The sequence below is a fragment of the Delphinus delphis genome, chromosome 10 (genome assembly GCF_949987515.2).
Source record: "Delphinus delphis chromosome 10, mDelDel1.2, whole genome shotgun sequence".
Classification (NCBI taxonomy): Eukaryota; Metazoa; Chordata; class Mammalia; order Artiodactyla; family Delphinidae; genus Delphinus; species Delphinus delphis.
The window spans coordinates 47,357,151-47,371,875 of record NC_082692.2 but is presented as its reverse complement, the minus strand read 5'-3'; the positions used below and the strand labels follow the sequence as shown (position 1 = coordinate 47,371,875).

Below are 14,725 nucleotides of genomic sequence, written 5' to 3'. Positions count from 1 at the left end.
GCCCCTGAGCCTTTCCTCAGCTGCCCACTCAGCTTCCGGGTAGAACGAGATCGCGCCCTCACAGTCACGTACTCATTGCCCTGAACTTTCCAGAGTTGGAATGTTGGCTAATGTTTGTATTTCAAATAACTTCCTTGTGTGCATAGAAAGTGAGGAGAGAGGTGTCAATACAGAGTTACACAGGTTAGGGCCACCTGAAACCCATTAACCCCAAGATAAATGTCAGTGTGGGTAACCTGAGAGCATCAACTGTTAGGAGAGCTCCAAACCAGTTCCTTTCACAACTCCAGCCTCCCAGCACTCTCTCTCTTAATAAGCACTTTTCAGAAGTTTCATGCAGTGCCTTGTTATTGGGAATTGATTTTAAAGACCTATATCCGAGGACATTTTGCAATGATTATCCTTACATTAGTTTAGGATAAGCCACATCATTTTAAGGAGAAGCCCTGTCGTCTAGTCTACTAGAGCAATGCTGCTCAGATTTTATTGGGCGTGTGAATTTCCCAGGGATCTTGTTGAAATTCATAGTGTCATTCAGCAGGTCTGGGGGGAGTAGGAGATTCTGCATTTCTAATCAGCTCCAGATGGTGTTTTTGCTGCTGGTCCATGGGCCACACTAGGCAGAGGCCTAGAGGAAGGTCCTGGGATTCAGTGATGCTGGATTCTTATCCAGGCTCTGTCACTTAGGCAAATGGTTTACCATTCTGGGTCTTAGTTTTCCTACTCTGTAATATGAGGGTGTTGAAGGGAATGATATCTAACAGCTTTTTCCAGCTCTAACATTTTATGATGACATGAGAGGAAGTAAAAAGAATTAGGAGTCAGGCTGCAGTTCTGAGCATACTTACATTCTCTTAATCTCAACCCAACTTTCATTCATATTTATTAATAACTTATCTTAAATATAGTATGACTGGAAAACATTAAAGTTTTCCATATTTATGTTAGAATGTGGGTCTTCAAAGAATAATTAAAACTCATAACTTAATAAATAGATTGCATGTAAAATACATTCCCCTCACCACTCTCATCTTTCATGTGTGTTCTGTTGTTTTTATTTTATCAGGAAATACTCCATAGCTTGGGTGGGATTGAAAACCTAGCTCAGGTAAGATTCCTTTTGTGGTGGCTGGTTTTGCCTTTCTCTTTTAGGCAGAGATTACACAGGTGTGTGACAGAAGATGTCTTTCTTACCTTAGCTGCATGCCAAGGAGAGGAGCAGGCAGGGTTGTGAGTGTGAGCATGAGGCAGGATACACACAGAGCAGGGAGGGACTCGTGACATTTTCTCTTGGCTAATTGGGCTCACTTTACCCAGCCTGTTGAAACTAGAAAGTTCTATCAATATAAAAGGTCACCTGTCTTTAGTTAGTAAAGAAAATAAATAGGTGTTGTCTGGCAGGCCCCAGGCTTCAGCATTGCACACACCAAATGGTGGGAGAAAATATTGGTTATGAAGATGTTCATAACTTTTCCACACAAAAAAGAATTGCTGTGCTCACTAAAATATTAAAAATAAATGACAATGTGAGGAATGATCTTGACTTCATTTATTTTTCTGCTTTGGTAACTACTGAGGCAAAGTAAGGAGGTGAATATATATGCTGAGACAGTCCAATGTTTGGGCTTACTAATACAATCAAACAAAATTTCCAGGCATGGAAACAGTTGAAACAGCCCATTCTCCTGAAATCTATACCATGTATGGAAAGAATAATTTTCATAATAAACCCGTGGCCCTACAAACTCATCCTGAGTTATTAATGGATGATTAATTTTAATGACAATTTAATATTAAATCTATTTTATTATTTTTTTATTGGGAAATTGATAAAACATATCTTGTTTTTATTTTTAAGAAAATTTTTAATTGGCTAGAGGTTTAGCTCATTTAATGAAATAATCTTTAATAAAATTATATTGTAAAGGATCTTTTTATCCATTCTACTTTCATTAAAATGTCAGAAATTTATGTGTGTTTCTCTGAACTTATTACAATCAGTCATCCACAGTGAGGGATTATTAGACTACCCCATACATTTCATTCTGATTATTGCTATCTGCTTGTATGCTGGTTAGATATAATTTAGGATGTTATAAAACATAAGGTCGATAAAATATATGCAGTGTGTTATTAAAATTCTGCTGAAAAGTTACATTGAAGAATTAAAATTCTATGTACTATATTATTGCATCTTACTTGTATCTTTTATTTGGAGGCTAAATTGCAACACAAATTTATCCAGTTAGGAGTCATCTTGGGACTTTTGAGAGTTTAAACAATCTTTCCAGGTCCCTCCCTCCACTTTGGGGTGTTCCACAGAAGCCAAGAACCCAGAAACCCACTCCCTTCTGCCCTTGAGTGAAGCAGACCCAGGGGCACCAAGTATTGTTTGGTGAAGCTGTTGTGCCACCTACAGCTCATTTTCAGAAGTGCACAACCTTTCCCCTCACCTGCTGTGTGCTTGAGCGTCCTCCCCTCTGATTCGCCTGTCGGTCTCCCCCTCCCCCCACCGCAGTACATGGAGATCGTGGCCCACGGGTACCTCGGCTCCGGGGAGGCGCAGCACAGCGTGGACAAGCTGGTCAACATGACGTGTAAGCGCGGTCCCGGGACGCAGCTGGCCTTCCGGGCATAGCATTTGCAGCAGGGAAGGGGGGACGCTTTGAATACTCACGGGGGTCCCCACACAGCTATGAGCTTGAGAGTCCATGCCAGCTGTTATGCTCAGTGGCAAAATGTACCCAGAGGGGAGATATTTAAATCACAGTTCTTACCTTGAAAAACCCGATTTCATGTTTTAAAAGATTTTCATTGAGCACAAGCTTAGTTTATTTAGTGCAAGAGAGATTTCCTTCCATAAAAACAAATTTTGGTAAAAATATTTTTTGCCTCCTTCGATTTCTATTAAAATGTCAGAGACTATTCATTTTTCATCTGTAAGATTGGGGTAATAACAATACCCACTTACAAAGCTTCTCTTTTTGGAAGCTCTTCCCAGCCCACCTTCCGTGCTCCCTGGATTTGATGAGTGCACACTCCTGCTCTCGTGAGAGTGAGCCCACTTTCTTTGTGTGCACAGGACAGGACCTTAATTCTCAATTCCAGGGAGAGAGGAATCTGTGGTGAGCCTCAGGGACCAGGAAGATTCTGTGAGGCCAGCCGTTCCCCTCCACTGAGGAACCTTGCTAAGTCCATCACATGAAATCTTTATGGGGACTATCTTTGAAGAATAGGTTTCACTATGAACTTGTAATGATATTAAGGAACTCATTCAACTTTAAGTGGAAGGGAAGGTTTAATTTTCTTGCTATCTCCAAATTTTATTATTATAATAGTAATATATAATAAATACTAGTTGAGCTTGAAAGGTGATTCTTGAAGTAAAAAAAATCAACCCTGTCCCTCCTCCCTCCATTGTCCTTTTTGTGTGGCCTGTGTTCCCATTTGTCCTTCCTTTGCTTGCCCATCAGTACTTGAGACCTGAGGCTCTATGAGCACTGACCCCCTTTAAGCTTCAAATCCCTCATTGAGATATTCCATTCCTTTATAGATATTTTTCAAAAACTTGCTGCTGTCAAAGACCAAAGAGAATGGGTCACCACAAGCAGAGCCCACAAGGTGAGTGGTCCCAGAAGGAGTTCCTGCTTCAGCTTCATATGGTGGTGGTTCACATGCTAGAGTCCAGAGCCCTTGTGGTCAAGCCATGTGTAATTATAATTCTCAAGCCTGCTAACCTAGCCTAAAATTGCCAATCTCTGCTAACCTGCCTAAGGAGTAAATATAGAAACAGCAAATAAAGGTTTTCTGAAACTTTTTTCTTTGTTCTATGTCATTTAATTCTTTATTGCTTAATCAACTAAGTTTATTGCTTAATTTAAATGTTGCTTGTAAAACCTTGACTATATATAAACTGACCCTAGGTGTGTGTTTACAAATAAATAAATAAATACATATATGTGTATGTATACATATAAATACATTCCATTTGACACATGAGGTTATATTAGTTTGAACCATGTGAAATTACCCTGGTGTGTAGGTCAATTTCATATGGTTTAACTTCATAATAAGATGGTTTAGTATTATAAGCCTATGGGTCAAATACATATTTCAAGATGAATGAATGCAGGTTTAATCAAAACAGACTACATTTATATTTACAGCAAAACTATTTAGCTGGTAGCTGCCTAGAGCCAGGTTTCAATAATTTGTTGAGTTTTTATATCCCAGGAAGCCACTTTCCAGCATATATTAGAGCAAAGTTGCCTAAAATGTGTTAACACATGCTGCTCATTGTATGGGGGGGGGTGATTCTTAGTGATAATACAGGTCAACATTTTTTATTTCAATAGCTATATATTTCACTGATATCACTTAGAATTTGAAGAACATATTTGAGTAGCATTAAGGTGTTAAGGGTGGACATGACAAAAATTGTGAAATGATATATCAGTGACTGCATTTTGAGAAATATTATGTTAGAAGACAGAAAGCAAAAAGTGAGAAAAGAAAAAGAGGAAGGGATCTGAGAAACAAAGATAATAATAGCTCCATAGAAAATGCATAAGATCATAAAGGGGAAAAACCCACATAATAGAAACCCAAAATCAGCCTAGTAGTTGTTATACAGGTCTGAATAACAGGTCTGAGCTGTTATACAGCTCTGGTCTGAAGTATGTTTGGGTGTGTGCTTTGGGGGACCCTGAGTTCTAAAAATTTAGAGGGAAAATATGTAAATTTGTAGTAATGGGAATCCCGAGAAGGTGACTGATAAGATATAGACGACTCCCAACTCAGTGATGTTACTCAGAAATTTGAGAGGCAAATGGATTGTCTGGTAGTGTTAGCATATCTTGCTTAGTTTGGGAAAAAATGACAGTCTTCAACATTTTGTTGAAAAAGTACTTTCATAATTTGGAAAGTGCCTGCCACAATGCCAATGCCCAACTCAGAATGAGTGCTCAGTGACTGGTCGCTACCAGAAGACAGAGAGCAGACAGCGTGGGCACTTGGAAGTAGAGGGCCATGTATCGTGGTCCCTTTGCTTCCTGTCCTGGGCAAGTAATGCTTACAAGGAGCTCGTCTGAAGAGGGGGTGGATGCCTGCCCCTTAAGAACTGGGGATTGTGAATGTTTAACAAATTTTGAGGTTAAGCCTCTATGATCTTTAGAAGGAAACATACTGTTCAAGAAGCTTGTAGTACTTACATAATTAAACCTTATTTTACTTCATTTTTCAGACATTAGTAAATTTACTCAGTGCCCGAGATACTAACGTTCTGTTGGGTGCCCTTCTGGCTGTGGCTAGTTTAGCTGAAAGGTGAGTGTATTTTAATAAGTTCTGCTGCTTTAGCAACTCAGATGGAAGAAATGCAAAATAGATCAGTTTCTCTATTTATTTTGTCATCTACTTAGTTAAAATTTGTGAAAAATAAACATGAAGTACCATAACTATACTGAAAAGGATCCGGGATAGAAAAGCATCATTTTAGAATTTAAGTTGGAGCAGCAAAGCAGTTTAAAATTTTCTTTTTTTTTCCCTGACTAGAAATATTTACCTAGTTTTTTCATCCAACCCTCAGTTACTTCTACTTTCAAAATTACACAATATGTCTTGGAAGTTGAATCTCCCTGACTTGTTTTCTTCATTCTCTCCCCTATTTATATTTTAACATTTTCAAATATTTTTGCCCTTTAAAAAATTCTAGATAACCCCTACAGATGTTATGATTATTTTAAATTAAAAAGCTTTAAATATGTTTTTATACCAGTAAGTGGATCACTGCTTTTTTGTTTTTTGGGTTTTTTTCCAACTTAATTGAGGACTAATTGACAAATATAATTTTATGTATTTGAAGTGTACAACATAATGATTTGATACACATATACACCGTGGAATGATTACCAAGATCAAGATAATTAATACATCCATCACCTCTCATAGTTAACTCTTTTTTTTGGTTTTGTGACGAGAACATGTAAGATCTCTCAGCAACTTTCAAGTGCACAACCCCATATTATTAACTGTAGTTGCTGTGCTGCACATTGGATCCTTAGTGCTCATTCTTCTTATAACTGAAAGTTTGTACCCTTTAACCTACATCTCCCTGTTTCCCCCTACTTCCAGCCCCTAGTAAACACCCTCCATTCTATTCTGTTTCTATGTAGTCGGTTTTGTTTGTTTATTTTAGATTCCACATATAAGTGATACCGTATGGTAGTTGCCCTTCTCTGTTTGGCTTATTTCATTTAACAGATTGTTCTCTAGGTTCATCCATATTGTCACAAATGACAGGACTTTTTATGGCTGAACAATATTCAATTATAACTATATATAAATATTCAATTATATATATAAATATGTATATCACATTTTCTTTAACCACTTCATCTATCAAAGGATATATAAGGTCATTTCTATATCTTGGCTACTGTGAGTAACGCTGATCATTGCTTTTTTGTGAACAGCATATGATTCCCTTTCTCCAAAGGAAATCATGTTATCATCATACTGTTATTAAACAAATTTAAATTTATGACATATAATACTTATTGAATGTCGGAGTTTAATGTAGCCCTGCCCCATAGAGCTACATTGCATTTTGTTTCTCCTCCTGGGATAATATGAGGGCTAAGATATTAAATACATGGATATGGTAAAATACATTTTTCATAGTTACTAATACTTTTCAATTTGTAGTCCAGAATGTAGGGAGAAAATAAGTGAACTCAACATTGTAGAAAATCTGCTGATGATTTTACATGAATATGACTTGCTTTCCAAAAGGTAGGACTGCTAACAGGGGAAAATGACAGTGTCTGACATTTAATGAAAATGATTATTATTATTTTACTTATGTTATTTACATTGTTAACTGAATATCATGCGTCAACTTGGCATTTATCTTCTATTTAAGTTTATATAAAGTAACCAATAGCAAAGAGATATATCGATTTGTCTCTGGTCCTGCTTTACTTCTAGAACTGGTCATAGATTTGAAATATATAAATCTCATGATTACATCTTTAATATTTTTTATTACATTTATTTACATCCTGTCTCCTTAAGGAAAGAAACTCTGAGGTGGCTCTACTTTCAGTAATTTCAGATTGTGTGTTGAATAAGTGATTAGATTCCTAAAATCTATTTTGCTTAAGGCAAGTAAAATACATTGATAGCTACTGACTTATTTCATGACCAAAACAGAATCTAGAGTAAAATGAACTCATTTTCACTTGAACTACCTATTGCCCTAAAAACTTACTGTATCCAGATATTTATTAGATTACCTGCATTATATGATATTTAGTCGAGTAAGTCATAATTTTCTAAAGAGGCAAATAGTTAACAGAAATCCCAAGCAATAAAACACTGACATTTAACTCATAGTAAATCCCTTGAATTCTTCATCTAAGCCAATTTAACCCTCTTTTACAAACTATACTTAGACTTGGTTGTCTGAATTGATTCACCCAATAGCCTCTGCACAGGTGTTGGAAAACCAAAGATGAATAAGATATGGTTGCATGGTGTAGGAGAGGGGCAGACACACAAATCATCAGTTTCACCACAACATTGTAGGTGGTGTGGTCAGTGGATGCACAGGATAGATACCCTGAGGGCATGGAGCAGCACCTCCAATCAGAGCGAGGGGTCATGCCAAGTCTCCTAAAAGAAGGAGCAGTTGTCTAGGCAGAGGAAGAGAGCAAGTGAAAACAGAATATGCTCCCACCTGGAGGCCTGCAGTGCTGTGTGAGAGAGGAGCGTGCATGGGTGGGCGCAGCTACAGCAGAGTGCAGGAGGTAGGCTGCCAGAAAACTAGTTAGATAAGTTGGCTTATAAGTTAGATAATAAGTTAGATAAGTTAGAAATAGAGCTAATTTTGATAAGTTAGAAATAGAGCTAATTTTGGCCAGGCCTTCTACATGCCAGGCCCTGCTCTAAGCACTTTTGTGTTTTAACTTGTTTGATCTACAATTCTCTTTCTATATTTTATAGATGAGATACCTTTAGCGAGGTCATGATGGGCTCTTTGTGCCTAGTAGTGTGGTTTTTATCATGAACATGGAGACTCACAGATTTTAATCATGATCAGATTGATTTTGTGGGGACAGTTATTCTGATTGCAGTGTGTGGAGTGTGGAATTTAGCCACACAATGAGATCCACTTAGAACAAGGAGGGTATTTTTGGTGTAGAAAGTTTGAGAAGGTGAAGAGTACTGTCTACCAAAGAACATATGTCAGAGCATAAAAGTTTGGGAGGGAGAGGAGCCATGGAAAATTAGCTCAGGGAAAGGAATTGTGAAGCAGGATGAGAATGGAAATATTGGCGAGCAGAGTGACAGAGAAGCTTATATCTTGAGCATAATCGAGGCTCAAAAGGATGGAGGGGCAGTGGGTTTAGCTAGCTGCAGGACTCACAGAAGAATTAACCCCAGTGCTTGCCCAGGAAACAGGGGGCACCAAAGGCTCTCCACTGGTTGGAGAAGAAGGGAGTGTCTTGGAGGATTCCCAGTCTTTGGCTTGGAAATTGAAAAGACTGTGGTGTCCTGAGTCCAGATCGGGGACATAAATGGAAGGGCTGATTTGGGGAGGAGGATAATGACTGAGTTTAGAAACAGTGGGGTTAGTGCCTGTGGAACAGTTAAGTGACTGCTGGAACCTCTATAGGTTTGGAGTGATGCCTGGGCTGAGATCACAGTGCCAGGGTAGAGGGAGTGTTTGAAGCCATAGGAATAAATAACACCATCCAGGAAGAGTGTTCAGAGTGTGAGCCTGGAGGATTCAGGACAGCTCTATGAAACGTCTATAATCATAATGTTTCAGAGCTTAGTTGAACCTTATGTCTTATGCCATCATTATCTTTATTTTACTCTCCAGATATTCACTGAGCACTTTGCATTTAATTTCCCTGGATCATAGTGTTTTTGCCATCAGGTATTAATGTCTTATTTTTGCAATCACATAGTAAGTTTCTGAAGACTAGGATAAAGCTTTTATATTTCTTTTGTCTTGAGCATAATTCAGGTCCCATTGTATGTACTTGATGCCTGTTTGCTCGTTAGTAGGTTTTTAGCCAGACTAATGGGGATACCATGAGGATATGACTTAGAAAGTGGTCCAGAAACTATGACCTGCAGGCTAAATTTGGCTCCCTGCCTGTTTTTGTGAATAAAGATTTATTGGCACACAGCCATGCCCATTGGTTTTCATGTGTTGTCTGTGGCTGCTTTTGCACATGTTGGCATGGCTGGGTACTCATGACAGAGACTGTATGGCCCATAGAGCTGCAAACACTTGGCTGTGATCCAGCCCTCTACAGAGAACATGAGCTGACTGTGACATAGAGCCTGTTAGCGCGACCGTCCGTGCATGTCGGCAGCTCCGTGTGAATCAAGTCAAGCCACCACTGAGCTGAGTCTCCCCTCCCGCCCATCCCTCGCAGGCTCTCGGCTGAGCTGCTGCGCCTGCTCTGTGCCGAGCGCCAGGTGAGAGAGCAGGTGAAGCTCTACGAGGGTGTCCCCATCCTCCTCAGCTTGCTGCACTCAGACCACCTACAGCTGCTGTGGAGCGTCGTCTGGATCCTGGTTCAGATTTGTGAGGACCCTGAGATCAGTGTGGAAATTCGCATTTGGGGAGGCATCAAGCAGCTTCTTCATATTTTACGAGGGTGAGTCAGAGTAGGCTTTGGCCTGCTTCACTCTGGCTGATGAAGGCTGGGGTCTCAGCTGTTCGAGGGCAGGGTGGGCATGTGCTCAGCTGGCTCCCTCCCATTCTTTGGTCATTCATGTTCTACAGAGTCATTTTTACTTGTTGCAAACAGGCTCTAAATCAATGTCAGGAGCGTTCATCTTTTCAGCTCCTTGGGAGCCCTGACATATTTTTTGAATCACCAGCCTGCATTAAAGTAACGGATGTATGATCCTTAGTTAAAATAGGGGGAAATACGGTTATTCAAATGATTCCATGTTACTGACCCTGGGCCAGTTGCTCCTCTTTTCTCTCTAATCTCCGTGGCAGTGCTCTGAGGTGGATTAAGACCTTGTTGTCTCTCTTTTAAAAGTAGAATCTGGGGCTTCCCTGGTGGCGCAGTGGTTGAGAGTCCGCCTGCTGATGCAGGGGACACGGGTTCGTGGCCCGGTCCGGGAAGATTCCGCATGCTGCAGAGCGGCTGGGCCTGTGAGCCATGGCCGCTGAGCCTGTGCTCCACAACGGGAGAGGCCACAACAGTGAGAGGCCCGCGTACCGCAAAAAAAAAAAAACAAAAAAAAGAATCTGGTGGTATTCAAAGCCATAAATCTGGGGAAGGAATGGCTTGTTAAAATAGTTTCAAACTGAAATTCTCTTGAATTATGTTGCAAAAATTATAACAATAACAAAAAATAGTAGATATGGTATTGTATTACAAGTATTGAAGTATTGAATAACAATATTACTGGTACCACCAATGGGAAGGATCTATTACCTAAAATTATTATAGAGCATAATTCATCCCCCTAGGTGCTGAATCAAAGTTGAAAAGGATTATATCTGCCTGGAAAAAGATCACAGTTATCTGTAGTATGTAAATAAAGTTCATTCTAATAAAAGCAGAGTAACATCAATTTTAATATGACTTGTTATCAAATCAATATTATTCAGACTTTGTGCTTATTGTGCCTGATAACTTGATATTGTGGAGCTATGTGTCATCAGCTCCATTCTCTGAAGGAACTTTCCAAAGCATAAGAACAGACTAGAGATATGAACCGTGACTTTGTTAACAATTTCTGTCATTACCAAAACCAAGGAAATAATGTGTAGACTGTTAACAATCTACTTGCTTTTATGAATATCACATAAAAATCTCAAGTACTTTAAAGTATAAATTATAAATCTTTCGTTAGTATTGTGGCATAATGAGCTAGCCCCACAGTCAAAGTAATTATGATTGCAAGGGTTTTTTTCCACTTGAGTTTATAGGATGATGGTGGTGGTTATTTTTGTCCATCATACGTATTACAGTGGCTGTGGGTAGCCCTCGTGGAGAGCAGCTATTTTCTTGATGATAAAATTAAATTATATAATAGTTAAGCAATACTTCAAGGGCAAAACCTGCCTTTTGACAACATAGAACTGAGTTTAATATAAGGTACTAGTTTTCCCCTTTTGGAGGAACCATTCTTGATAGAAAAGAGTTCTTTCACATCTAAAGAGTAATTTTCCCAGTCCACTTCTATGGTACAATGTTAGAAATGTCTTCCCTGGGAAGAAGATGTATGTCAATACTTACTCTATATTAAATATGGCTCAGTGCTCTGGGAGAATTTATTACACCAGCTGTGTAAACAATATCCTTTCAGAGATGGGCTGCCTGGAGCTGGTACAAGGGGTGAGGTTGCCAGGTTGTCTGCTGGCTTGAGTATGAACAGCCTCTGTTGTCAAGGTGGTTTATAGGAAATCTGTTCACGCCCATTCACCTGCAGTCCCAAACTCAAAGGCAGTTACTAAAAGGTTACATACTCTTGATCAGATAGAGTGATCCCTAAAATTCAAGTTTTAACATAATTAAAGATCATTGACTGCAACTATTCCATTACCTTCCCTATGCTCCCCGAAAGAAGGGCAGAGGGCCCAGATGACACAGGAGGGAGGCCAGGGAGACTCCATCCACTTTACGTTTGGGTATATAGAAATCTACATAGAGCTGCTGCCATAAAAATAAATGCATGAAAAAATATGGCAACCATGTAAAACAGAAGGGAACAAAGCAGATAAAGACAGACGAATGATCTATTGTGGAAGATGTTGCACTAAGTAAACAGAAAAACAAATGCTTTATTTTATCAAAGACATTAAACAGAACATGAAGTTTATGAAATGAGATTAAAGATGAGATGATAGGGTAGTAAAAAGGAGAATAGAATGATTGTGAAGCTGGGAAAGAAGATGAGGACTGAACAACATGCAGAGACTGAGTACCAGAAAGAATGTGGAGTTAGTGAAAGGAAGGGCGTGCTTGAAAACTTACACACGATGCAGAGGAGGAAGACAAGGGAATAAGAACAACATAAAATGAAGGATATGGCCTGCAGAAGATGGGTTCTCAACACGTGGATAATTGATATCCCTAAGGTAGAGAACAAAACAAAAGGAAATTTTGGAAAGCCTCAATCATCTAATAGAAGAGAACTTTCCTAAAATAAAAGAAGATTGGAATTTAATGGAAAAAGACAAAACTCAGAATGATGAAGACTGAGATGTATTCAAGTAAATGGCAGAAGAATAGAGTTCAAAACAAAGGCAGCCATGTGCAAAATAGAGAGATGACTCCTACCTCACACTTCACACAAAAATCATGTCTGAGTGGATTGGAAGGTCACACAGGAGAAAACTTTATGACCTGGGGAGGCAAAGATTTATAAAACGGGAATCAGAAAGCACTGACCATGAACTACCATTGATAAATTGGTCTGTGCATTAACTTTTCTTTTTCAGGGACAGAAATTTTGTTTCTGATCGTTCCTCCATTGGAAGCCTGTCTAGTGCCAATGCGGCAGGCCAAATCCAGCAGCTTCATTTGTCAGAAGATTTCAGCCCTCGGGAAATACAAGAAAATACTTTCTCTCTTCAAGCAGGTATTTATATCATATTATTATGTTTCATTATTTGATACTGTTTAACCTTGTATTATTCTATTATAAAATTATAATGATATATTAATTATATTTATAACTTAAAAAATGTGAAGTTAAATTCATGTGGATGCCTGAAACTTCTTGGTACCAGTGTTGGACTTGCAGGTTAAAGACACCCCAAACTTTCCTGTGCTTGCCAAGTTCTGTGGCCTAACCTGTTAGCCCTCTAAAGTAGTTCATACTCGGATTATAAGGGTTAATTTGGATAATATATTTAAAGTACGCACTATTTACCTGACCATTGTCCATGTACATTGAGCACGTGCTCCACACAGGGCACATGTTGGGTATGGGGCTGACGGTGCCTGCCCCCCCCCCACTCCATGCACAGCGGGGTGCATTAGGGGTGCCCCACAGGCTGCCATGAGGTGTGCATGCATGTGAGCTACACGAAGAAGAAAGGTACCAGCCAGCACAACTCAGGTGCCTTTCTCCCAGAGACGTGCCAGAGGGAAAATTAGTGTTTTTTGAGGAATGTCTCTGCCAACAAAATTCTCTGAGGCAGGGAGCGAGATTGCTGATGTGCAAGTGCCGCCATGGCCACGACAGACACGGCATTTGGTGGTTTTCGTTGCAGCCTGCTGTGCGGCCCTCACGGAACTGGTGCTCGACGACACCAACGCCCACCAGGTGGTTCAGGTGAGAGGACAGGGTGCCAGGACCTGTCACGATGGAGGGAGCCCACCTCAGGTGACACCTGTATCCTGGAACATGGCTTAAAAATATTGTAATATGTCTTATTTAACATTTAGAATTCCATTTTATATTCTTGTCCTTCCTCTTTTAACTCAGCTTAAAAAGAACTGCCATGTAGGTAACTGATGGTGTTTATTCCCAATATTACGTGCAGTCTATTTCATTTTCTTTATCTTTTTTTTTAAAGCTATTCTGAATTGTTTTTTGTTTTTACATCTTTATTGGAGTATAATTGCTTTACAATGGTGTGTTAGTTTCTGCTTTATAACAAAGTGAATCAGTTATACATATACATATGTTCCCATATCTCCTCCCTCTTGCATCTCCCTCCCTCCCACCCTCCCTATCTCATCCATCCAGGTGGTCACAAAACACCGAGCTGATCTCCCTGTGCTATGCGGCTGCGTCCCACTAGCTATCTATTTTACGTTTGGTAGTGTATATATGTCCATGCCACTCTCTCACTTTGTCACAGCTTACCCTTCCCCCTCGCCATATCCTCAAGTCCCTTCTCTAGTAGATCTGTGTCTTTATTCCCATCTTACCCCTAGGTTCTTCATGACATTTTTTTTCTTATATTCCATATATATGTGTTAGCATACTGTATTTGTCTTTCTCTTTCTGACTTACTTCACTCTGTATGACAGACTCTAGGTCCATCCACCTCACTGCAAATAACTCAATTTCGTTTCTTTTTATGGCTGAGTAATATTCCATTGCATATACCTGCCACATCTTCTTTATCCATTCATCCGATGATGGACACTTATGTTGTTTCCATCTCCTGGCTATTGTAAATAGAGCTGCAATGAACATTTTGGTACATGACTCTTTTTGAATTATGTTTTTCTCAGGGTATATGCCCAGTAGTGGGATTGACACATGAAAGAATGCTCAACATCATTAATCATTAGAGAAATGCAAATCAAAACTACAATGAGATATCATCTCACATCGGTCACAATGGCAATCATCAAAATATCTAGAAACAATAAATGCTGGAGAGGGTGCGGAGAAAAGGGATCACTCTTGCACTGCTGGTGGGAATGTGAATTGGTACAGCCACTATGGAGGTTCCTTAAAAAACTACAAATAGAACTACCATATGACCCAGTATTCTGAATTGTTTTAATTTAATTGTTTTAATTCCTATGGGGCATAGGACACCATGAGTTAAGGATAGCAGTCACTTTAAGAGGACATGAAGTTATTCAGCTAGAGGTGATTAAAACACACCAAACAAAATATTTATTGCCAGGAAACTGATTTCACAGAGCACACAAAGCATAATTCATTAACCAATTCACTACATATACAGTCATATGTGTGTGTGTGTGTGTGTGTGTGT

The 14,725-nt window shown here is 39.3% G+C and overlaps 1 protein-coding gene across 1 annotated transcript in view; it reads left to right on the top strand.

Annotated features, from left to right (window-relative positions):
• The window catches only part of NEK10 (NIMA related kinase 10), a 312,540-nt gene that overhangs the window by 53,219 nt on the left and 244,596 nt on the right, over positions 1-14,725 (top strand). The window contains exons 8-15 of the mRNA XM_060021364.1: positions 1,067-1,108; positions 2,519-2,597; positions 3,554-3,621; positions 5,243-5,322; positions 6,703-6,789; positions 9,450-9,674; positions 12,482-12,621; positions 13,259-13,320. Of these exons, the coding sequence (XP_059877347.1) occupies positions 1,067-1,108; positions 2,519-2,597; positions 3,554-3,621; positions 5,243-5,322; positions 6,703-6,789; positions 9,450-9,674; positions 12,482-12,621; positions 13,259-13,320 (783 nt within the window). The remainder of the gene's footprint in view (positions 1-1,066; positions 1,109-2,518; positions 2,598-3,553; positions 3,622-5,242; positions 5,323-6,702; positions 6,790-9,449; positions 9,675-12,481; positions 12,622-13,258; positions 13,321-14,725) is intronic.